This window comes from Sus scrofa, chromosome 7, assembly GCF_000003025.6.
Source record: "Sus scrofa isolate TJ Tabasco breed Duroc chromosome 7, Sscrofa11.1, whole genome shotgun sequence".
NCBI lineage: Eukaryota > Metazoa > Chordata > Mammalia > Artiodactyla > Suidae > Sus > Sus scrofa.
This window is the reverse complement of record NC_010449.5, coordinates 37820292-37846537: the sequence shown is the minus strand read 5'-3', so window position 1 is coordinate 37846537 and position 26246 is coordinate 37820292. Positions and strand designations below refer to the sequence as shown.

At 47.4% G+C, this 26246-nt stretch overlaps 1 protein-coding gene across 1 annotated transcript; it reads left to right on the top strand.

Moving 5' to 3' along the window:
• On the top strand, positions 22544–23774 carry TBCC (tubulin folding cofactor C). Its single transcript, NM_001258407.1, is given in 1 exon segment — positions 22544–23774. A coding segment is annotated over 1 exon segment (1044 nt). The 5' UTR covers positions 22544–22560; the 3' UTR covers positions 23605–23774.

Genomic DNA, 26246 nt, shown 5'->3' with positions numbered 1-26246 from the left:
TGGGTGCAGCCCTAAAAACAAACAAACAAACAAACAAACAGATTCCCGAGGCCAAAGCCATCACCAGAGAAATGGAGTTTCTGGGGAGAGCTGAGGCCCTGATATTTGTCCTTTCCAGTGGTTCATTAGCCCCACCTGGCTTCCCAGGTGCACCTCCAGCCTGACGTCCAAGGAGTTCCCATTGTGGTTCAGCGACTAGTATCCCTGAGGATGCGGTTCGATCCCTGGCCTGGCTCAGTAAGTTCAGGATCTGGCGTTGCCGTGAGCTGTGGTGTAGGTCGAAGGAGTGGCTCTTTTTCCTTGTTGCTGCGGCTGTGGCTATGGTTGGCAACTGCAGCTCCAATTCAACCCCTCGCCTGGGAACCTCCATATGCTGCAGGTGCAGCCATTAAAAAAAAAACCCTGCAGTCCAGTCACAGTGAATACCTACCCCCGAACAAACTTATCTCCATTTGGGCACATCCTTCCCTCTGCCTGAAATGTCCTCCTTCTTCTGGGGTAAGCCCACCATTCTCCAAGGCCCAGATCAAATGCCACCTCCTCTGGGAAGCCTTCTTCCATCCCTTACATCAGTGGCTTTCAAACATTTCTGCCTGAGACTCAATCTCAAGAAATAGATTTCACATTACAACGTAATAAAGGTATAACCGAAATGAAGCTTTCAGAAAACAGTACCTAAACTTACTATGAAGGATGTAACTCAATCTATTTCATTGTATTATCCTATTTTATTTAAAAAAATTTTAAATTACTTTTTATTTTTTTGATCATGCCTATAGCATGTGAGATTCCTGGGCCAGGGACTGAACCCACACCACAGCAGGACTTGAGCCACTGCAGTGACAACACCAGATCCTTAACCTGCTGCACCACAAGGGAATTCTGTATCCCATCTTTAAAAATGCTGTTTGCCCCCTTATAATGGATTTCATGATCTATTAATGGAAGCAACCCTCATTTGAAAAATACTTCTTAAAGTGAATAAATGACCCCTTTCTCTATGCATGTGATACATAGTCTGTTATACTATTTATCACACTCTACAGTAACGATGTTTGCAGCCTGTCTTCCTCCTAAATATGCACGCACCACCGAAAAGTCAGCACACCCTTGGACAGTTACCCAGCCGTTGACAAATACAGAAATGAAAATACTGGAGAAGAAAAAATTTAATTGCTTTTGCTCGTGTCTAATTTTCTTTTTTTTTTTTTTTTTTTTTCATTTCTGGTTATGCTTCACAGTGTGGTCTATCAGCAACTCCCAAGAGGCTGAGCCTGGAAATCATATTAGTTTCAATCCTTACATTAACAGCAATTTAAAAAACAGCCATTGTATTCCGGTACAATTTAACCAAGGTGTAAATTTTTCTTCCCCTCAAAAATAAAAACCACGTATAGGCAAAACCAACCAGAAAAATATTTTGTCGGGTTGCTAGCTTGTCAAGATAGCACAAATGTGGGCAATCAAATCTCTTATTTAGATACTGAGAAGCAAATATTCAAAAACCTCAAAACCCTCCTTCCGTACCACTTCAGAAAGGAACCCCCCTCCTCCGCGCGCGCGTGCAGGGCGGGTGCAGATAGAGGCCTTTCTATCTGTGCTGCCTAAAGCTCCATGTCTCACCAGGCTGTTTCCATCAATACAAGCCCATGAAAAAAGTAGAAGAAAACAAAACAAAACAAAAAGAAACCAGAGTAGCTCAAATGAACCGCACTAATGAACCGGGCAAGTTCCGGTGTAAATGGTACCTGTGATGGATGCTGGGGAGACTGCAGCCACAGGGGGAGGGAGCCTTTTTCTGCAGCACGTGGCTCCGTAGACAGGAAACCTGCCTGCAACACCCCCCAACTCTGCCACCGCTCATTTGCAGTACCATCATTTGCGTGATGCTAATTTGCTCAATGTCTTCCTAAACGTCCTCAGAGAGTCACTGGAAGTATTTGTAGGCTTGGGGCAGCTGGCCCTAGGACAGGCTGGAAGTGGAGGAGGGACCATCACCAAGTGTCACTGAAATGCTCTAGGGGCCAGAAGACAGAAGAGGCAATTCTGTTCAAGGAGACAGGGGAAGAGGAGTCACTTTAAAGCTGGGTTTTAAAGGATGGATAAGAGTTCTCTGAACCATATAGGGAAGGAGAGGAGAGAGCTCCAGAGAAAGGAACTTTACCTGGGGTAGTCACTATTAAAAATGAATGAGGGGGGTGCCAGAAGGGTAGATGGTGAGAGGCTTGCCCATGGCTGAGAGTCTGGATGATTCTTTAGGCTGCCCCTTTCCATAAGTTGGATCACAGTGCGATAGGTTGTGAAATCAGTAAGATTGTGACCAGCTTTCATAAAAAATGAAATTTCAGGGAGTTCCCTGGTGGTCTAATGGTTAAGGATCCAGCGTTGTCACTACTGTGGCATGGGTTTAATCCCTGGCCTGGGAACTTTGCATGTTGTGGGCACAGGAAAAAAGGAAGAAAGAAAGAAAAGAAAGAAAGAGAAAAGAAAAGAAAAGAAATTGCCTAGAATACAATATAACTGAATCCATCCCGGGTAGTGACGGTGTAAACTCTTGTGACATTTGTTTCCATTATGAATGTGTCTATGCATGTACTTGTTTGTGCTTAACCACTAGGCTGCCAAGGAACTCCCAAGTTTTGGGGTACTTTGCGACACAGCAAAAGACAACTAATAAACTGAATTATTCACGAAGTCTAGAAGAGCTGAACAATAATACCAGTACAATAGAGTTATTCAGGGCTTACATCCCACTCTACTAGAGTTATCTGGTACCTACATCATTTTTTTTTTTTTCCAAAGAATCTATCTTGTCATATTTTCAGCCTGACTAGATTAGGGAAAGCCTTGCCCTCCCCCTGCCAAACAAACCCAACCCAACCTGGACAATGAGACTCTCTCTTCCGGAATTCGTATTTGAGATGCACAGACTGGGTCAGCTGTGAGGGGCAGACTGTAAGTCTGGAAAGACAAGGGGGTCAAGGTCACCATTTTGGAGGAGTTATAAGGGGGCCCCCGTAAAGTGGCTGGGAAAGCAAAGGCCAATGTGGGAGTCCCCTGGTGGCCTAGCAATTAAGGATCTGGCATTGTCACTGGGTTACTACTGTGGCAAGGGTTTGACCCCTGGCCTGGGAACTTCTGCATGCTGTTGGCGAGGACAAAAAAAAAAAAAGCCAATGTATCTGGAAGAAGAAGAAAGCAGATTCTCAGTGGGCATGGACGGAGGGAAGAGAAAGTGCCTGACAATGTTCTAAGTCTCATGAGGTCTGGCTGCTTTTCTAGTATTTGGGTTAGAAGAGTCCCCTTATGTATAACTATTTCCCATTCTACTTGCTCATCGATGAGTGAGTTCCCTTTCTTGCAACTGAAAGATCCCCGAATACACCTCCAGCCAGCTTCTCTGCAGTGCTGGCCAGGGCAGCGGTTCCTCCTGCCGTGGCAGGCCAAGGCTCCCTCCAGAGAAGAGTTAACAACTCGCCAGAGACTAAGCTATATTATTTCTGCCATGCAAAAAATGGTTATAGATCAAGAGAAAGGTCCTTTCAGACCATCCAACTCCTTCTGCCTTAACTCCAGTTTTCCCGAATAATCCTTTGATTATTAATGTACTTCAATTTAAAAAGCTGTGTTCTGGCCAGCAGACCTAATCATTCGAGTGGTTGGGTAAGTTCATGCCCATTATAAATTCGCAGATTGGCTTTCAAGTACAAATCATTCTGGAGTAACCTCCACTTCATTTCTGCTGCCCTCAGTCAAGCCCTGCCATTTATCCAATGACCCACTGTGGTCGCCTCCCCATGGCACTTGCCCTGCTCCAATCTATCCTCTTCAACTTCTCTTCCTAAAACACACAGAACCTGATGCCTTGCCTCGCGCCCTGCTCAAAACCTCTGGTGATCGCCAGCACCTTCGGAAAGACTGCAGGCTCCAGCCCCACCTTCTTCCAAACCCCTGAGACTCTTCCTGACTCCTTCTTGTCACGTGCAGGTGCAGCTGATGCCAACCTGCTCTGCTCAGGTCCTTCCCATCGCTGGCATCCCTTTCCCTGGTCCCTCCCCTGCGTGCTCTCTGTCCCACATGCCCTCTGAACCTCTCCTCCCTCTTCTCTTTGACTTCCACAGACTTCCTTCTCCTCTATAATACACACTACAGTCACTTGACTTAGGAGTAGTTGTCTTCTTGTCTAGCCCTGGATTGTGAGCCTCAAGAGGTGGACTGTGCTTTGTTCGTATTTATCCTCCCCTCATCCCAAGGCCAAATAAGGCATCCTGCATCAACACTTTTTTTTTTTTTTTTGGTCTTTTTGCCATTTCTGGGGCTGCTCTTGGGGCATATGGAGGTTCCCAGGCTAGGGGTCTAATCGGAGTTATAGCCACTGGCCTACATCACAGCTCACAGCAAGGCCGGATCCTTAACCCAATGAGCGAGGCCAGGGATCGAACCCACAACTTCATTGTTCCTAGTCGGATTCGTTAACCACTGAGCCACGGGATGGGAACTCAATGCATTAATACTTTAACATGCACTGAGTGTTTTCTGTATCTAGGCACCTGACTGGTGTTGGAGGTAACACGTGGCCATGAATTGATGACAGCAAGTTGGGGTGGCACAGACAAGTCTCCCCTGGACCTGATGATGTTCAGGTGAGGTGCCCAGCTGGCCTCTGCATGTAAGTACAGAGCCGAGAGAGTGGAGTTAGACTCCTGGTGGCACCCATGGTGCAGCAATGAATGAATAAACCTCAGCCTAACTTTTTGGGTTTTGTCTTTTTGGGGCCACACCCATGGCATATGGAAGTTCCCAGGCTAGGGGTTGAATCGGAGCTGAAGCAGCCGACTTATGCCACAGCCACAGCAATGCCAGATTTGAGCTGAGTCTGCAACCTACACCACAGCTCACAGCAACACGGGATCCTTAACGCACTGAGCAAGGCCAGGGATCAATCGAACCTGTGTCCTCATGGATCCTAGTCAGGTTTGCTACCGCTGAGCCGTGATGGGAACTCCTCAGTTTCACTTTAAAAAAAAAAAAAAAAAAAAAAAAAAAAAGCGAGGCACAGAATTGCCGCTATGGCATAGTGGGTTAAGGATCCAGTGCAGCTGTGGTATAGGTCGAGGCTGTGGCTTGGATTTGATCCCTGGCCCAGGAACTTCCATATGCTGTGGGGAGAAAATAGCGAGGTGCCATTTCTCATATCTTGATAAGCTAACCTGCCGCTCCCCTCTTCTTCTCTCTCCCCCTCTTTCTACAGTTGCAATTATGACTCACAGGCACATTATCGAAAGCAAGCTTTAGGTCAACAACCACCCAAGAACAGGAATGGGATGCCTGGTTATCTGGTTTACATATTTTAGAAGAAGGGCACCATACATAGGTCAACCCACAAGTGATTTTACTCTAGTTCTTTCAAGAGTCAGCCTCTATATACGAAGGTCGAAGCAGAATCTGGTCTTGATTTGTCCACTGACAGCCCCTGTCCTTCCCCTAATTCTTCCTCTCTCTCCCAGAGCTGTGGGAAAGTCTTGGCTCTAGGCAGACTCCAGATACACAACCCAGAATCTTAAAGAGCGTAACCACTCAGATAATAGCAGGGAACTTCACATAGTCATTCCTAAAGCAATGCATCAAAAAGTTTGGGAATTGGGAGTTCCCGCTGTGGTGCAGTAGGTTACGAATCCAATGCAGAGTCTTGGGTTGCTGCGGAGGTGCGGGTTTGATCCCTGGTCCGAGAACTTCTGCATGCCACAGGTGCAGCCAAAAAAAAAAAAAAAAAGTATTGCAATTAATAAGCAACAAACAGGGGTTCCCATAGTGGCGAAGTGGAAACAAATCTGACTAGGAATCATGAGGTTGTGGGTTTGATCCCTGGCCTCGCTCAGTGGGCTGGGGAATCCAGCGCTGTTGTGAGCTGTGGTGTAGGTCAAAGACGTGGCTCAGATCCCAGGTGGCTGTGGCTGTGGCTGTAGCTGTGGTATAGGTCGGCAGCTGTAGCTCTGATTGGACCCCTAGTCTTAGGACTCCATATGCTGCGGGTGCGGCCCTAAAAAGACAAAAAAAGACCAAAAAAAGAAAAGAAAAAGGAAAAGAAAGAAGTCCCTGTCATGTCTCAGTGGTTAACGAATCTGACTAGGAACCATGAGGTTTTGAGTTTGATCCCTGGCCTCACTCAGTGGGTCAAGGATCTGGTGTGGCAGTGAGTTGTGGTGTAGGTCACAGACTTGGCTTGGATCCTGCGTTGCTGTGGCTGTGGTGTAGGCCGTCGGCTACAGCTCCGATTAGACCCCTAGCCTGGGAACTTGCATATGGCTGTGGATGTGGCCCTAAAAAGACAAAAGACAAAAAAGAAAAAAAAAAAGAAAAAGAAAAAAGAAAAGGAAGGAGAGAAAGTCACAGGCCTGGTTGAAACGCAGATAGAAGTCAGGGGGTGGGGCTCACTCCTGAGCCAAATCCCTGTCTCCTTATCTACAGGCCTCCTGGGACGTACTCAGATCTGTGCCCCAGCAAACTTCAAACTACAATAGGTCATGGACCACTGGATCCTGCCCAGGGAGCAGAGTCACACAGGTCTTATCACCTCCTTTAGACATCCACAGTTCTAAACTTTTTTTTTCTCCTTTTTTCCGCTGCCCCCTCAGCATATGGAAGTTCCTGGGCCAGAGACTGAATCTGAGCTGCAGCTGGCACCTATGCCACAGCAATGCCAGATCCTTAATCCACTAGGCGAGGCCAGGGGATTGAACCTGTGCCTCCACAGAGACAAGCCAGATCCTTAGCCCACTGCACCACAGTGGGAACTCCCACAGTCCTGATCCATATTTCCTTATCCCTATAACATCATGACACAAAGACGACCCTTTAGCCACATCAGTGAGCACATCTGAGCATCACAACGTGCAGCATTAGCCACATCAGTGAGCACATCTGAGCATCACAACGTGCAGCATCATTCACCAAAGCATTTTTTTCTAAACTTCCTGGACCATAACCTATAAAGAGAAATACATTTTATCTCACAAGTAGTGTATATATAAAATAAACCTATTTATGCAATCAAATACACTTGGACATCTACTATTCTATTTCTTTTGTTACTTAAAAAAATGCAGGCGTTCCCATCACAGCCCAGCAGAAACAAATCCAACTAGGAACCATGAGGTTGTGGGTTCGATCCCTGGCTTTGCTCAGTGGGTTAAGGATCCGGTATTGCCGTGAGCTGTGGTGTATGTCTCTGACAGGGCTCGGATCCTGCATTGCTGTGGCTGTGGCTGTGGCTGTGGCCAGCAGCTGTAGCTCCGATTTGACCCCTAGCCTGGGAACCTCCATATGCCGTAGGTGGGGCCCTAAAAAGGCAAAAGACAAACACAAAAATAAAATTTAAAAAAAAATGCAGACTTCCATCCACTAAATGGATTTCAGGACTTTATTGAGATGGAACCTGTGCGGGTTTTTTTTTTTTTGGCTGCAAACATAATATGCGGAAATTCCTGTGCCACCAGGGACTGAACCCGAGCCATAGCAGTGACAATGCTGGCTCCTTTAACCACGAGGCCACCAGGGAACTCCAGAACCTGCAGTTTGAAAACATGAGTTTGTAGTATTTCACAGAAAAGTGGCATCTCATGGCATATACTGAAATCCAATTTATTTATTTATTTATTTTGTCTTTTGTCTTTTTTTTAGGGCCGCACCCACTGCACATGGAGGTTCCCAGGCTAGGGGTCTAATCAGAGCTGTTGCTGCTGGCCTAGCCACAGCCACAGCAACGCCAGATCCGAGCCGCATCTGCAATCTACACCACAGCTCACGGCAACGCTGGATCCGTAACCTGCTGGGTGAGGCCAGGAATGGAATCTGCAACCTCAAGTTTCCCAGTCTGACTCATTTCAGCTTCACCACAACAGGAACTCCTGGAATCCAATTTAAAGAGAAACGTTCTGGGAGCTCCCTTTGTGGCTCCCTTTGTGGCTCCATTCTGAGGTTTCGGGTTCGATCCCTGGCCTCACTCAGTGGGTCAAGGATCTGGTGTTGGTCGCAGATGCAGCTTGGTTCTGGCATTGCTGTGGCTGTGGTGTAGGCCGGCAGCTATAGCTCTGATTATACCTCTAGCCTGGGAACTTCCATATGCCTCAGGTGCGTCCCTAAAAAGACAAAAAAAAAGAAGAGAAACTTTCAACTTCTAGGCAGAAGAGTTGAGGAACTTTTTTTTTTTTTTGCTATTTATTTAACTGCCAGGACATTTTAAAAGCATTTGATGTTATCATGGACAGACAATAAGATTCTACTGTATAGGAACTATATCCAATCTTTTGGGATAGACCAAGATGAAAGATAATATGAGGAAAAAAATGTATATATACATATGACTGGGTAACTTTGCTGTACAGCAGAAATTGGGACAATACTCTAAATCAATTATACTTTAATTAAAAAATTCAAATTAAAAAATCAGAGTATTTGATCTCAATAAATGAGCATTTCTACAAAAACCTATCTTAAAACCTGGTGGCTCACTATTCCTTTTACACTGAAGAAGAAAAAAACCTGAGGTTGCATAGCTATTTTCCCCCCACCCCCTACCTATATGAAAAATGCACACCTGTTTGGGCATTAAAATTTGGCTGTATCTTGTAAAGAATCTTAAAATTGTAGTTCCTTCAAATTATGACTCTCCTGGTAAGGTTACCTTGAAGTTTTTTTGTTTTTTTTCTTTTTAGGGCCACATCCAGGGCATGTGGAGGTTCCCAGGTTAGGGGTGGGTAGAATCAGAGCTATAGCTGCCGGCCAACGCCACAGCCACAGCAATACGGGATCTGAGCTCTGCCTGCAACCTACACAGCTCACAGCAACGCCAGATCCTTAACCCACTGAGCAAAGCCAGGGATCCAACCCACATCCTCATGGATCCTAGTCGGATTCATTACTGCTGAGCTTCGACAGGAACTCCAAGGTTACCATGAAGATTAAATGAGATAATATGAGGGGGGTACGTGCCCATAGTCCCAGCTGTCCTTCAGCCTCTTGGATTATCTTTTCCTGGATGTGGCTGAACTCTGTGTCACCTGGGGGCTCATGCTGGGCAACAGAGGACAGGGGATCCCTAAAGGAGCTTATAAACACTACACAAACTAGGGCTCTAGAGTGCCTGGGCTTTTCATTTTTCCCTCCAACACATATTACGATGAGCCTTCCATGCCAGGCAGGACGCCGTGGGCACAGATGATGGCGTTTAAACAACATCGGACACACCACAGCCCTCACGGAGCCTAGAGTCAGCTAGAGCTTAGGAAATACCTCACGTTCCATTCACGTTACACGACCTGCACAGTTTTATGCTCCCTTATCTGTAAAGTGTGGTAAGATTAGACCCATGGTTCTCAAAACTGAAGATTTCACAGATAAAAAGCCTTTCATAAAAGAAGCTGAAAAGGGAGAAAAAAGAGAAAGAATGTGATCTCACAATTCTTTAAACTGAGTGAATTGTCATTTTTTAAAAAATCACTACATATCCTTATATTTCCTTTTTTTTTTTTTGTCTTTTTGTCTTTTTGTCTTTTGTTGTTGTTGATGTTGCTATCTCTTGGGCCACTTCCGCGGCATATGGAGGTTCCCAGGCTAGGGGTTGAATCGGAGCTGTAGCCACCGGCCTACGCCAGAGCCACAGCAACGCGGGATCCGAGCCGCGTCTGCAACCTACACCACAGCTCACAGCAACGCCGGATAGTTAACCTACTGAGCAAGGGCAGGGACCGAACCCGCGACCTCATGGTTCCTAGTCGGATTCGTTAACCACTGTGCCACGACGGGAACTCCTATATTTCCCTTTTACTGCAAGATAGCTTTTGTCCTGGAACTTAAGGCTCCCTCAGGGCTTGCCTAGTTCTGACTTTCTAGAAATTTCTGGTTTTCTTTTGCAATACTATTTACATGTAAATTCTGCCCAAATACCCCCCAGAAATGCAGAAAGGCCAAATACCCCCCAGAAATGCAGAAAGCGAGCCAAGGGATTTATTCTGTCAGCTCCACACTCTGTATTGCTACATCTTTACAGCAATAAATGAAACTTGTGAGAATACCATGGAAAGCGATAAAAATATTAAAAATTAAAATAAAATAAATAAACTACAAGGATATATTACACAGCACAGGGAATATAGCCAATATTTTATAATAACTATAAATGGGATATAACCTTTAAAATTTGTGAATTACTATGTTGTACACCTAAAATTTACATAATATGTCAACTATACTTCAATTAAGAAAAAAAAGATCATTCGGATAGCTGGCTACATATCACTCTAAGCAACAGCAGCTTTCCAAGCCACAGCTATAACCTGAGTGACAACACCAAGTCCTTAACCACTAGGCCACCAGGGAACTCCCTCAGAGCCTCATTAATGAGGCCTCTTTCCTGATTCAGCTCAACAAATCCCCTCCTCTCTGCCCCTGGATCTCTCCATCCTTTTCCCTAGAAATGAGAACAGGAAGCCCCCAGATCCATTTCTAATCACACTTCTGGGAGAGGTCTTGTCTCTGGCCCACTCTTCATCCATTACTCAACTATTTAACAAGCGCGAATTAATGTGTACCAGGTGCTGGGCTAAGCAGAGGGTGTGGAATAAAACACATCCCTGGTGGGAGGAGCCCAAGCTGCAGAACAGATATCTGTAAATACGGTCAGGATCCTGACTTCACAACCTAACCAACACTCGGCCAGAGCTAATGGAGGGGAGAATTCAGAGAGGCTTCCTGGAAGAGACAACGTGTCAAACAGATCTTGTAGGAGACCAGGGCTCTATCATGTGGAGAAGAAAAAGCACAGAATCACAAGCAGAAGAGAGCAAGCAGCAGGTCCCAAGTGGATCCACCAGCTCTTTCTCCAAACCTGCTCACCCTGGTGCGAGGCCCCCTACAAACCCAGCTGCTCAACTCTTTGCCCTCCTGTATCCCTTACTTTCGGTGAATCTCGGAGTCCTGCCTAGTCTCCTTCCAACTTTCTCAGACATTCCCCTTCCTTTCCATTCTCACTTCCATCACCCCAGCCCAGGACCACCACTCCTCCTTGGTTCCTGCAACAGCCTCCAAGTGGCCATCAGTTTACTTTTGCTCCATGTGAACCCACCGAGCATAGAGCATCTGGATGGAGCCTTTGTTAAAGGGGGAAAAAAAGTGAGAATCATCTCATCCTGTCATTATCCTGCTTAAATCCCATAGTAGCTCCCAGTGCCTTCAAGACTAGGACAAAACTACCTAACAGGAGTCACACAGCCCCTCTGTGGTCTGGCTTCTGTTCACCTCCCTAACCTTAGCTCTGATCTCCAGTTCCTCCAACTTATTGGGTGGCTTAAAACCCTGGTTGCCCAGGAGAACCACCCAGGAAGCTTTAAAAAATGCCAGTCCCCCTCCCAGGCATTGTGCCTCAATTACTCAGGGCGTTGGAAAGCTCCCCCGTGATGGTGTTATCAATGTGCAGCCGGGCAGAGAACGCTGCTCTAGTCTAACACATCCAACAGCTCTGCTGCACATGCCAGAGGCACTGGAGCTCTCCTGGCTTGAGGCCAGGGGCTTTTTGTCTGTTTTGTTCACTGCAGTGTTTCTGGCATATAGAACATGCCTGGAACATAGTTGGTGTTCCATGAATATTTGCAGAAAGAAAGGAATGAATATTCTCTGCCCTCTCTCTTCACCTTGTTGGATTTCACTCATTCTTTAGGATCCAGCTTAGATTTCTTGTCTTTATTTTTCTTTTTGGGGCCGCACCTGCAGCCAATGGAAGTTCCCAGGCTAGGGGTGGAATTAGAGCTGCAGCTGCCGGCCTTTGCCACAGCCATAGCAGCATCAGATCTAAGCCGTGTCTATGACCTACACCACAGTTCACGCCAATGCCAGATCCTTAACCCACTGAGCAAGGCCAGGGATTGAACCTGAGTCCTCATGGATACTAGTTGGGTTTGTTACCGCTGAGCCACAGTGGGAACTCCCAGCCTAGATTTCCTAAAAGACACTCCCTCCCCTGACTCCTCTCTTCTGGGTTAGGTGGCTCTGTGTGAACTCAGGATCCGAGATTTTGCCCACTACAGTGCATAGCACACCACCCTGGAGGCATCTGCATCCCTCAGGTAGCCTGGAAGCTGTAGGGAGCCTGTGTGTCCATCAGTATAGTACCTCTAGCACCTAGCAAACCGTCTAGCGCAGTCAGCACAGAGTTAGTAAGTGCAGCATGAATCAATGGAAGCGAATGAGCGCGGAGGTGTGGCTGGGGTAAAGGCGGTGTTGGGGATGAGGCTGGAGAGACACGCTGGGGAGAGGTCCCGAAGGGCCTGGCACCCACACCAAAGACTGAAATGGATTAGACAACAGCGAGCCAGCAGAAGTTTTAGGTAGAGTGACAGGATCAGCCTGAATGTTAGGGCAGTAAGTGGCTGAGGCCAGAGGTGGGGGTGGGGAGTTCAGGGAAGCACGGGGGTTGGACGGATGGGGTATCGAGCAACAGCCCAGGGAGGAGAAGAGGAGGGGGCTAAGGCTGAAAGAGAGGGTGGATAGGATTTGCAGACTGGGAGGATCAGTGAGGGAGAACGAGCTTCTGTGGATGACAGATTTCCCACGTGATCAGATGCGGTGTGGTGATGAGACAGGTGGGGGGTAAACGCTTGGACTTGGGAACCTGGCTGCCTTGTTTCAAATCGCAGCTCCACCGCTTACCAGCTCTTGGTCCTGAGACAATCACCTCCCCCCTCTTGAGTTCTTCACCTGTTCAAGGGGGATCACAAGTAGACCCTGTGTGACAGGGATGCTGTGAAGGCTGAATGGGGTGATGCAGGGAAGGCTCAGCCACTGCCTAGCACGGAGGAAAAGCTATAAAAGAGTTAGCAAGACTATTCATACACGGCACAGTGGATTATCTGCAAAGCATGATCTGTCTGCCAACAATTCCCTCCAACCCCTTTGGTGCCTGCACTCCACCTGCCAAGAGCTGGAGTCTGTTTTTCCTCTTGACTCTGGGCAGCCCGTGATTTGTTTTGGCCAAATGAAGTGACTCTGGACCAATTCCGGCCCAACTCACCTACTTTCGCCCTTTTGGAAGCCAGCCACCACACAAAGCTAGAGCCTGGGACTGCTGAATGCCAGACCAAGCCAGAGAGAGGCTGCGGGGAGGGACAAGGTGCACAGGTGGACAGCAGCACCAAGGGCCCAGGCAGGTGAGAGAGGCTGTCTTGGAGGCTCCAGCCCCAGCTCAGCCCACAGAATTGTGAGAAGTAGTAAATTTCTGCTGTTTCAAGTCAGTAAGTTTTGGGCTGGTTTGCTACACAGTGAGAAACTGAAGCTTAAGTAGAAAAGAATAAAGGACATCACAGGACTTCATTTTCGGCCATCTGAAATGTGAGGTATTTTTGAAGTTCCTGTTGCAGCTCAGCGGTAATGAACCCGACTAATATCCATGAAGACGCAGGTTCCATCCTTGGCCTCACTCAATGGGTTAAAGATCTGGTATTGTGAGCTGTGGTGCAGGTTGCAGATGCGGCTCGGATCCAATGCTGCTCTGGCTGTGGTGTAGACCGGCAGCTGCAGCTCTGATTCAGTCCCTGACCTGGGAACCTCCACATGCCACAGATGTGGCCCAAAAAAGCACAATAAGTACATAAATAAAGTATGAGATATGTTGGACAGTAGAAATATGGAAACATATTAATATCAAGAAAGGTGTTGAAAGTTCAAGTTTAGGGCTCAGGTCAGAAGTGGAAAGAGGAGACGGATTTGAGAATCAGTCAGCATAAGGACAGGATTGGTACTGAGGGGAAAAAAGGTAAGCTCGTCAAAGGAAATGTGAGGGGAAAAAAAATTGAGTTCCCCTGTGGCGGAGGGGGTTAAGGATGCAGCATTTTCACTTTCGCAGCTTGGGTCGATGCTGTGGTTCGGATTTGATCCCTGGCCTAGGAACTTCCATATAATCTCCCAACACACACAAAAGGAGATATGAGGAATGAGAAAGGGGTACCAGGATAAAAGTCTGGCCCCACAGACATTTAACAGGTAGGTGCAGAGAAGTCTGTGAAGGAGATAAAGAAGTGAGCAGGTACCACAGCCAAGTGGTAAAACCAGGGGCGGTACTTTGAGAAGGGGTCATGCAGTGCTTAGAGCTTCAAACAGCAAGGGATTTAAAAGTGAGAAGGGAATTAAGGGAGTTCCCTGATGGCCTATTGGTTAAGACTCAGCACTTTCACTGCTGCAGCTCAAGTTCAATTCCTAGTCTGGGAACTGAGTTCCCACATCAAACTGCTGTGTGCTGCAGCCAACAACAACCAAAAAAAAGGGAATGGAGATTCTAAAATAATTTTCAAATATAGTGGCAGAGACAGACGTTGGATAAGAGGCTAAGGAGGAAATGAAGTTATGAAGTTGAGAATCTTAACACAGCAAATGTAGATGACTTTTAAAATGTCTGTTGTTGGAGTTCCTGTTGTGGCTCAGCAGAAAGGAATCCGTCTAGCATTCATGAAGACACAGGTTCAATCCCTGGCTTTATTCAGTGGGTTAATGATCTAGCATTGCCATGAGCTGTGCTGTAGGTGGCAGGTGAAGCTTGGATCCCGAGTTGCTGTGGTTGTGGTGTAGGCTGGTGGCTACAGTCCTAATTTAACCCGTAGCCTGGGAACTTCCATATGCCGTGGGTGTGGCCCTCAAAAGACCAAATAAATAAATAAATAAATAAATAAAATGTTTGTTGTTAAAATCAAACCCATAGAAGCAGAGTAGAATGGTGGCTGCCAGGGGTGGGTGGGAGGTGGAGGTGGGATGGCAGTGGGTGAAGGTGGTCAAAAGGGACAAGCCTCCAGTTATAAGATGAGTAAGTGCTGGGGATGTAACATACAGCGGGGTGGCGAGAGTTAACCACACTGTATTGTGTAAAACTGCTAAGAGAGGAAACTCCCCCTTTTTTTTCTTTTTTTTTTTTTGTCTTTTTGCCTTTTCTAGGGCCGCTCCCTCAGCATATGGAGGATCCCAGGCTAGGGGTCAAATTGGAGCTGCAGCCTTGGGCCTACGACACAGCCACAGCAACGCCAGATTAGAGCAGCATCTGCAACCTACACCACAGCTCATGGCAACACCGGATCCTTAACCCACTGAGCAAGGCCAGGGATTGAACCCGCAACCTCATGGTTCCTAGTCAGATTTGTTAACCACTGCGCCATAACGGGAACTCCTAAGGGAGGAAATCTTAAAAGTCCTCACCACACACAGAAAAAGGTAACAATATGAAACAATGGGTGTGTTAACTACTTGGAGATCATTTCACAATATACACACAAGTCAAATCATCATGATCATGAGATGTCATGTCACTTATATCTCAACAAATTTAGGGGAAAAAAGTAAACCTAATAATTCCCCCTAAGAAATTTTTTTTAAAATAGAATAAAAAAGTCTATTTAAAAAAAAGGAGTTTAAATTTTGATGGAGTCTAATTTACCAATTTTTAAATTTTATGATGATTGTTTTTTGTGTTAAGGAAATGTCACGGAGTTCCTGTCGTGGCTCAGCAGTAACAAACTGGACTATAGGATCCCTGAGGATGCGGGTTTGATCCTGGGCCTCGATCAGTGGGCTAAGGATCTAGCATTGCTGTGAGCTGTGGTGTAGGCCAAAGACGTGGCTCAGAACCCACGTTGCTGTGGCTGTGGTGTAGGCTGGCAGCTGCAGCTCCAATTTGACCCCTAGCCTGGAAACTTCCATATGCCATAAGCGTGGCCCTAAAAAAAGACCAAGAAGAAAGTCTACTGACAAGAAAGAAAGAAAGCCTACTGACAAGAAAGAAAGAGCATTCACTTGGGTGGATGGCAGGACAAAAGGAAAATTGTTTTAAGTTGAGCGAACCTGCTTACTCAGAGGAGATTCCAAAGAAGAGACATTAAAGAGCCAAAAGAGAAGGATGGGGTGGCTTTAGGTGCCGGGAAACGGGAGGGACACAGTTCAGGTGGAGAGCCTGGCCTTGAGGGAGAGGGCAGAGGGCAAGCGACACACAGGAGGGCTTCACAGCGAAGATCTAAGTGAGACGGAAGTGAGGTGGGGTCCACAACCGGTGGTCTTTTTTTTTCCCCAAGAAGAGCAGATAAAGTCATCTGCTGACAGGCAGGGCCCGGCTTGGAAGAGTGATGTGAGTTTCTGAAGATTTATTTTGTAGGGAATGCTTGAGAGGCTGCAGGAATCAAGCCTCCAGACTCTTCCAGAGAAGCCACCCTATGGGGATTCCTGTCTTTGGAGGGTCAGGCTCTCCCCACCAGCTTCTCTCCTCTGGCCCGCTCCAAACTCCATCTCCTTTGCCTGAGTTAGTCTCCAGCCTAGACTGCCCTCCACCAGCCCCATTTCTCTGGGCAACAAGCTTTCCCTCCTTCCAGGGGGCCTTCAAAACTTCCCCCCACTTTCAGACACTCCACCCCTTTCTTCCCACGTCCAGCAGAGAACCCTGCTCCATCAGACTCCTCCGCAACTACCAAATTTACCTAAAGCTGCACCTTCTCCTGAGACACAATTTACTTATTTACTTATTTATTTTGTCTTTTTGTCGTTTCTTGGGCCGCTCCCGCGGCACATGGAGATTCCCAGGCTAGGGGTCTAATCGGAGCCAAAGCCACCGGCTTCCGCCAGAACCACAGCAACGAGGGATCTGAGCCGAGTCTGTGACCTACACCACAGCTCACAGCAATGCTGGATCCTTAACCCGCTGAGCAAGGCCAGGGATCGAACCCGCAACCTCATGGTTCCTAGTTGGATTCATTAACCGCTGAGCCACGACGGGAACTCTCTGAGACACAATTTAAAAAAAAAATTTTTTTTATACTTTTTTTTTTTTTTTTTTTTTTTTTTTGTAATGGCTGTGCCTGTAGGATGTGGAAGGCCCCAGGCCAGGGATGGAACCTGCACCACAGCAGAGCCGTGATGGAAGCCACTGCAGTGACAATGTCGGATCCTTTACCCCCCATCGCACCACAAAAAAACTCTTTGACCAGTATTTTTAAATGCAATAAAAAGAAAATAGCAACTGTTGTACACTGATTGCAAAAGTAATTACTGTTTTTTAAAGCTTCTGCTTTACTTTTTTTTTTCTTGCTTTTTTTTTAGGGCTGCACTCTTGGCATATGGAAGCTTCCAGGCTAGGGGTTGAATCAGAGCTACAGCTGCTAGCCTACACCACAGCCACATCAACGCAGGATCTGAGCTGTGTCTGCAACCTATGCCACAGCTCATGGCAACACCGAATCCTTAACTCACTGAGTGAGGCCAGGGATTGAACCCACAACCTCAAGGTTACTAGTTGGATGTACTTCAGCTGTGCCACAACCGGAACTCCCTGTTTCACTTATGATGCATCTGTTCCTATGAGTTGAGGTGAAAAATTTGTGTTTACTAGAAAACTTTCAAAACTCTCTTGTGGTGCAGGAGGTTAAAGATCTGGCACTGTCACTTGCAGCAGCTTGGGACACTGCTGTGGTGTGGGTTCAAACTGGCCCAGGACATTCTATATGCCACTTAGTGCAGCACCCCCTCCACCCCGCCAGAAAAAAAGAAAGAAAACTTTCATAATAAAAACCTAAAACAACAACACAGCCAAAGAGAAAGCTGTCCTTCCCTCCATCCATGGCTAATCCCTACACCTGTGTTTTGGGTTCCGTTACCTGCATTTCAGTAAAAAGCAAAAACACCTCACTGGCCTCCTTGCACCTCCCACTTATTCCCACTTTCCCCATCATAGTCAAACTACTCCACAGAGTTATCTGGGTTTGGTACCAGCTCCGTGCCCTGCTCCCACCCCTTCCACTCACAGCACTCCTGGGACACTGCTCTTCAGAAGGTCACCAGTGACCCCACACATCCAAAAGATGTTCAGGGCTCACTCACTCACTTCTGCATTTCCCGCTCCACCTTTCAGCCAGAGCTCCACCCTCCTGCCCCCTCCAAGCCTTCTCTGGGTCAAACCTCCCCCTAGGGGCACTCATGCTCCTCTGCCCTACCTAACAGTTGTCAATTGCTGCTGTTACAAGTTTACATGTTTGTGTAATTACTGGCCCAGATCAGGCCTCCTCTAGGAGGAAAGGGACTCTCTGCCCATCTTAATGCACCTTGGCAGCAAGACAGCCCCCGGCTCAGTGCTAGACACAGCACTTAATAAACTGCCCTTAGATAAATGATCGGCACCAACCCTGTGCTAGGCATTAGGTGTGTAATGATGAAGAAAGTCCCAATGTCTGAAGAGGGCGGAAGGGGAGGAGAAAGCCAGGGGCATAGATGGGAGGAAGGGGCTGCTCCCTCTGCTTCTCAGACCAACCTGGAGCCTTTTCAGGAATAGCAAAATGCCTTCCCAACTGACAGCATTCTTTTTTTTTTTTTTCTTTTCTAGGGCTGCACCTGTGGCATATGGAGGTTCCCAGGCCAGGGAACAGATTAGAGCTGTAGCCACCGGCCTACGCCAGAGCCACAGCAACGCCAGATCCAAGCTGTGTCTGCGACCTACACCACAGCTCAAGGGAACGCCAGATTCTCAACCCACTGAGCAAGGCCAGGGATGGAACCCACAACCTACCTCATGGTTCCTAGTCAGGTTCCTTAACCACTGCGCCACGACGGGAACTCTTTTTTTTTTTTGTCTTTTTAGGGCCACACCCATGGCATCTGGAGGTTCCCAGGCTAGGGGTCAAATGAGAGCTACAGCTGCTGGCCTACACCACAGCCACAGCAACATCAGACCCGAGCCACATCTGTGACCAACACCACAGCTCACGGCAATGCTGGATCCTTAACCCACTGAGCAAGGCCAGGGATTGAACCTGCATCCTCATGGATACTAGTCAGATTCATTTCTGCTGCGCCACAACAGGAACTCCCCAGCTGACATCTTTCACTGTCTTTATGTCAGAAAAGTCACTGACCCAGGCAGGAAAATTTCATATTTCATAGTTGACATGCAGCAGTTTTAATGAATCCTTTTTATCCACTACATGTTCAAGACTTGCTGAAAGATGAAGTGACACCTCCTTTCGGCACTGAGCTACTAGAAGAGAGGGCCTGGATCTGTTTCATTTGCCCAGGTGTGGCTGCCATATCCCACCTGCATAGGGTCCCTGAAACACCCCAGGAACACAAAAGGTCCCATTCTTTGCCATCTATCCACACCCAAAGACTGTTTTATTGTGCTTATAGGCTTTCACTACCTGGTTATTGATTTCCTGTGGTATGTCACTACAGAAACATTTGCTTTATGAATTTAAAAGAATGAATAACTAGGACAAGGATTTAAAATTACATAGAATGGCATGTCGCAACAGAAGAAAGGGTGGGGGAAAAAACTGTAACTGCAATGTATACATCTAAGGATAACCTGACCCCCTTGCTGTACAGTGGGAAAAAAAAAAAAAAATTACATAGAATGGAGATGCAGCTAGCAAAATCCAGACCGTGGGAAATTCTATGAAACAAAGTGTTTTCAACAAAACAATAGAGAGGGGAAGGATTTAAAGGCGGTTAATCGTGATTTAAGAGACATGTTAACCAGGCACATTGTATAGACCTCATCTGGATCCTTATTCAAATAAATTAACTTAAGAAAAGGAAATTAGAGAATAAGCAGAGAAAAATGACGATAGACTGGAATGCTGATGATATTGAGGAAACAATCACCACTTTTTTAGAGTGCGGTGATAGTACTGTTGGTTATTTCAGAAAGACAGTCCTAATCTTTTAGAGATACATACTGAGATATTTACAAATTGTGAAATACGAAATAATATAAGGTTTGGGATTTGCTAATCTGAGTGAGGTGGGGTGGGGAAGTGGCCAGAGTTTTGAACGAAACAAGACTGTCAGCTGGTAACTGTTGCAGTTGCATTATGGGTACACATAAACCTCTTCTCTCCACTTTGAAATTTTCAAAAAGTTAAAAAAGTAAATCTAACCAATAGAACGATTAAAGTGTCTACGTTTTTGTTAAAAAATGTTTAAAGTCTGTAACACCTTCGAATTCTTTCACTTTGCAAGATGTGTATAAGAGAGTAGTATTCTGATTCACAAGTCCTGAAAAGTATCTTTGAAAGCAGGACTCAGAACTCATTGGTTGCTTGCCTTCTACCACGTTTCTGCTGTAATGTACCCCCCCTCTTTCCTTCCATCAGAACAGGCACTTACCTCTGAGAAGCTGGAATCCAGTTCAAAGATGCACACTGAATCAACTGCCCTCAAATGTCAGAACAGGCAAGTAGTCTGGCAATGCCTACTGCTTTGGGCACATTAAGCCCATGTCTTGACCACCTACCTTGGCTTGCAGTTGTGCCAGGGTCTGTCAAGAACTGTCAAGCCAATGCTTTATGATGACCATACAACTGATCGCTGTCCATTCCCAGTCTTTGAAAGAGCCTCCCACACACTGGGTCAGTAGGGTGACCTGTACATTCTTGTCCTTTTCTGCCATTTTCTCAGAAAAGTTTGAACTAGCCAACTCAAAATATTCAGAAACTTCCAAAGTCAACTGGACTCTATGCCAAAACCTCTTGATGAGCAGAAATGAAGTTCTCAAAAGGGTTAAATGAATGACCTTCCGTCCCACTTCTGATACAGACAACACAAGCCCCTATCCTAGAGTCACTATAGTTAATACAAAAATGTTGCCTCACCCCACCTGCAACTCCCAAATCCAATAAACCTTGTTTGGCTACAGACCTTCATCATTTGAGTGGGAAAGATTCAATAGGTGAAAAACTTAAAAGAGGCAGGTCAGGTCTTTTTCCCTAGCAAAAATAAATCTTTTAAGGCTCCCTTGGTTAACCCAACCCTTCATAAAATAAAGCAGCTACTGCATTCCCGGTACGACTCACATAAGATCACCAGTTATATTTCATTCACCAGACCTCACAAAACCCCCAGGGCCTCCATCTCTCTTGCCCATGAAACAAAGCGAATGAAAACTTAGATATACCACAAGCGTACACAGGATTTTTTTCAGCACCCCCGTTTCCATCGGGTACACGTTCACACACATACAAACATACAATAACCCCCACCCCCCGAGTGGAATATGCCAAACAGTGTGACCTGTGCTGATTTTCAGCGGAGAAACATGGGAATTTATGTTTGTTTTTGGTTTGGGCTTAAAATGGAAAGGAAAGGAGGAGAAAGCGGCGTGAACAATCGGAAACGACTCTCCATTCTCTCGCTTCCTCCCATCTCCCTCTGCATCAAAATGCAGGTATTATCAGTGAAATTTCAAGTGACAATTTCTTGGGCAGTTAAATACCCCGACTGATGCTGGGAACGGAGGTGGAGGTTAAGAGTGAAACCAAAGACGGGAAGGGCGGGCCGGGTCGGAGGCCCCCGAGCTCCGCCGGGCTGCACCTAGCACGCGAGGTCGCCGAGCGCCGGTGCCGGCCGCGCCCCAGCTCTCGCCCGGCCCGCTGCCCTGGGTTTTGCCAGTGACTACGCCGTCTGGGCTGCCCACTCACACCTCTGGCTGGTCCCGACTTTAGGCTAGGCTCATCCACTTCCGGTGACAAATCCCTCCCACCACCTCTAGAAATAATGTAACATTTCCCCCATCGCCTTCCTAAAGACCGACGGCCCCACAGAGAGCCTGAGCCCGAGCTGAGGTCTCACCCGGGCGCGGCCAGCGGCGCCCAGCTGCCGAGGTTGTGACGGCGAAAGGGGGGAGGGCGTGGGAGGAAGAGGAAGGGGGTGTGGAATCTTACCCTCCCCCCACCCCTCCGACTGCAGTAATTGGCCAAAAAATATAAATCCTTTTTGAGACTCCCCCAGGACCCCCTGAACCCGGTTGCAGTGAGGAGCCCAGTACGTCGCATACCGGAGCCCCTCGCCTTCTCCCGCCCCGGTAACTGCCTGCGGGGATCCAGGAGCCCCAGGCCACGCCGAACTGCAGCGGCGGGGGGAGGGGGAGGGCGGGTAGGATGAGGGTTTGGGGGCGGCAGGAATGGGTTGGGGGAAGGGGTGGTGGAAGGGAAAAGAAAAAAACTGAGGCATGCGAGCGGCTCCCTAGACAGCTGTTCCAGCTGCCGCTTCCTCCGGCGCGGGCCGGGCGGTGTAATATCCCCCCCTCCATCTTTCTCACCACTACCTGTCCCCCCCACCACCGCACGCACACATTCCCCCCACCAGTAGCGGTTCTCCGGCCTGTAAGGGGGTAGTAGGGAGGAGCTGGGGGGGAGGGGGAGGCCTGCGAGTTTCTAACCTTGTTCTTATAAACAAACCCACATGTGCAGCTGCCGCTGCTGCAACTCACCCCACAATCCCGGATATAAGTCCTGCCCCTTTAAGAGGAAAAAAAGCTTCCCCCGCCTGCCTCCCACCCCACCCATCCACAAGGACCTTTGTCTCCCCACCCCCCCGCCAGTCGGCCCCGCCCCACGGCCCCGCCCCTCCAACGCCAAGAAGCCAATGGGCAAAGAAAATAAGGCCGGGGTCTGACGTCAGCATGTCCGACCAATCACAAGGCGCGTTGGTGGGAGGCTTCGCGAAGGGCGCGCCCGGAGAAGGAAGGCAGGAGAAAGGAAGCTTGAAGTCAAGATGGAGGATAGTAGTTTCTCTGCGGCTGCTGCTGCTGTGCGGAACGGGGACTTGGGGTCCCAGTGGGACCGGAGCTTGGTGCCCGAGCGGCTTCAGAGGCGAGAACAAGAGCGGCAACTGGAGGTGGAAAGGCGGAAGCAAAAGCGGCAGAACGAGGAGGTGGAGGAGGAAAAGAGCGACTTTTTCGCCGCCGCCTTCGCTCGGGAGCGATCGGCCGTGGAAGAGCTTCTGGAAGGCGGGGAGTCCGTCGAGAAGCTGGAGGAGGCGGCCGCTCGGCTACAGGGGCTGCAGAAACTTATCAACGATTCGGTTTTGTTCCTGGCCGCCTACGATCTGCGGCAGGGACAAGAGGTGCTGGCGCGGCTGCAGGCGGCCCTGGCCAAGCGGCGTCAGGAGCTGCAGCCTAAGAAGCGTTTCGCTTTCAAGACTCGCAGGAAGGATATCGCTTCAGCCACCAAAGTAGACTCGGCTCCCGGCGCCCCGGCTGCTGACGGCATCCTGGCCTCCTCTCCGCCCTTGAAGGAGGAGGGAGGCTTCGACTCCAGCTGGGTCTGCGGCTTCTCCAACCTGCAGTCCGAAGTCTTGGAGAAGAGAGCCGACGAGCTGCACCAGCGCGACGTCCTTTTGACCCAACTGAGTAATTGCACGATCAAATTGTATGGCAATCCCAATACTCTGCGGCTAACCAAGGCCCGAGGCTGCACGCTGCTCTGCGGCCCCGTGTCCACCTCTGTGTTCCTGGAGGACTGCAGTGACTGCGTGCTGGCTGTGGCCTGCCAGCAGCTCCGCGTACACACCACAAAAGACACCCGCGTCTTCCTGCTGGTGACCAGCAGGGCCATCGTGGAGGACTGCACGGGGATCCAGTTCGCCCCCTACACCTGGAGCTACCCGGGGATCGACAAGGACTTTGAGGGCTCTGGTTTAGATAGGAGCAAAAATAACTGGAACGACGTTGACGATTTCAACTGGCTGGCCCGGGATGTGGCCTCCCCAAACTGGAGCATTCTTCCGGAAGAAGAGCGAAGGATCCAGTGGGACTAAAGCAGTTGTCACGCTTTTCTTCACTCCTACTCCTTCCCATGTGGGACTGACTCCGGCTAATGGGACTGCAAAGTGTACCTATTGTTTTCACGCCGTATATGTTTTCATTATTTTAAGACGAGATTGTGATAAGCTGCTACATTTGATCTACATTAAATTTGTGACAGGTCTGGCACTTTAAAGAATTTTTCCTATTTTGGTAATGTCTAGGAGCTTTTCTTTGATAAGTGTGAAGCCATAAGAGCAAAAGGGTGTAGTTGTGTGTTGGTTTTTACACGATTTGTGCTGTTTAAAACTTACTGCACGATGGAATTCCCGTTGTGGCGCAGTGGAAACGAATTCAACTAGGGACCATGAAGTTGCCGGTTGAATCCCTGACCTCACTCAGTGGGTTAAGGATCCGGCGTTGCTGTGAGCAGTGGTGTAGGTCGCAGACTCGGCTTGGATCCTGCGTTGCTTGACTGTGGCATAGGCCGGCAGCTGTAACTGATTTGACCCCTAGCCTGGGAACCTCCATTTGCACAGTGTGCGGCCCTAAAAAAAGGCAAAAAACAAAACAAAACAAAACCTTACTGCACAATAAAGTAGGCTTTCATGGGGGGAAAAAATGTAATTGTAATGTATACATGTAAGGATAACCTGACCCCCTTGCTGTACAGTGGGAAAATAAAAAAAAATAAAGTAGGCTTTCAGTAATACTCGTTTAATAAAAAGAATTCAGGAGGGCTCTATTGGGAGCCAGTTAATGTGGAAGTAAGGTATCAAACCTGTTAAAACTGACATTAACCAAAAGCTTCTTTGAATTGCAGGTTTGATCCCTATAGATATTTTTCAGTGGGGCGCTGAAAGGACTCCTCTTTGGTCTTCAGCTGCATGTTAGCTTGAGTTTCTGGCATCCTGCTAGTCATCCAAAGTTCTGGCACGGACCCCAAGTTCCTCATCAGTCTTAACCAACTGTAATGCCAAAATAGTTTACCAATTTTTTTGTGCACTTAAAATGCCATAGATACCACTGTAAGCACCTTACTCATAAAAACTTATTAAGTCCTCAAAATCTTATGAGGTAGGTTCTGTTAACACCATTTTTCTTTTCTTTCTTTCTTTTTTTTTTTTTTTGTCTTTTTGTCTTTTTGCCATTTCTTGGGCCGCTCCCTGGGCATATGGAGGTTCCCAGGCTAGGGGTCTAATCGGAGCTGTAGCCACCCGCCTGCACCAGAGCCACAGAAACTCGGGATCCGAGCCTCGTCTGCAACCTACACCACAGCTCAAAGCAACGCCGGATCCTTAACCCATTGAGCAAGGCCAGGGATCTAACCCGAAACCTCATGGTTCCTAGTCGGATTCATTAATCACTGCGCCACAACGGGAACTCCGACACCATTTTTCAAGTGAAGAAAACAAATAAGTTGCCCAAAGTTCACACAGCCCTAATGGTGGACTGGGATTTGAAACCAGGTGTCCTGGCTTCAGAGCCCACCTTCTTAACCACTACAAGATACTGATTTGGAATAGTGTTGATTTGGAAAGAAAGCTTCCAAAATTAAAGAGGGCAAATTTGCTTTCCTTAAATTCTCAGGTGTAATAGTGCTACGTATCTATCTACTCATACAAAAAGGATTGGGGCAAGCATCTGGCCAAGTCTTAATTTTTCGACTCATTTTGCTATAATCCTCTACTGTTAAATACTTTGGCTTTCTGATCTCTTCACTACCACCCATTATTCTTAAATGGAAGGTTGTAAGATTTTCAAAAAGCTTTTAAAGGTCTCTCGGCCTTGTAACTGCAGATGGACTTTTTATTTAATAATTACCACAAGTATTAAGGTGCTTATACCTCAGGTATTTATATTTTTAGTATTTATATATTTTACTTAGTTCCAAAAAAGGATTTAAAGTCATATCTAGGACATGTGAAATGTAACAAGATAACAAAAGCAAATGACAAGGAGGAAGGAGGGTAGAGTTACAAATTGGAAGAAGTGAGGCCAATAAAACAGCCTACCAAACTCTGTTCCTTAGCTGGAGGTGAATCCAGATCCCCACCCCCCTCAATTATTAGCTAACTCCAAAAGGGATCCTAATCAGTTTCACAATTTGCAACATCCACAAAGAAGAGGGGGGAAAAACATCCCTGAGGAGAATCAATCCTATGATAAAAAGAGATAACATACTAGAAACTTTGACCCCAACCTAGAGCTATGCCCTAGAGACTGATAGTTTAACACAAGTGCACTTAAGAATATACCATGCAGGTTGTGATTCAAGAACCCAACATAGTGTCCATGAGGATGCTGGTTCGGTCCCTGGCCGTGCTCAGTGGGTTAAGGATCTGGTGCTGCTGCCAGCTGCGGCATAGGTTGCAGATGCAGCTCGGATCCAGTATTGCTGTGGTTGTAGCGTAGCCCAGCAGCTGCAGCTCCCATTCCACCCTTTAGCCTGGGAACTTCATAAGCTGCAGGTGCAGCTGTAAAAGGAGAAAAAAGAATAAAGTATGCTGTGGCACTCATGGGCCTGCAATTCATATTTGTAGACCGATCATTTTTATAGGAAAGTTAACTTTCCTAATTACATCTAAAAAATAAAAATCCCTTAAACCTCTTGCAAACCTGCAGTTTGTAATAGACAATAAAATCACAAAATTAC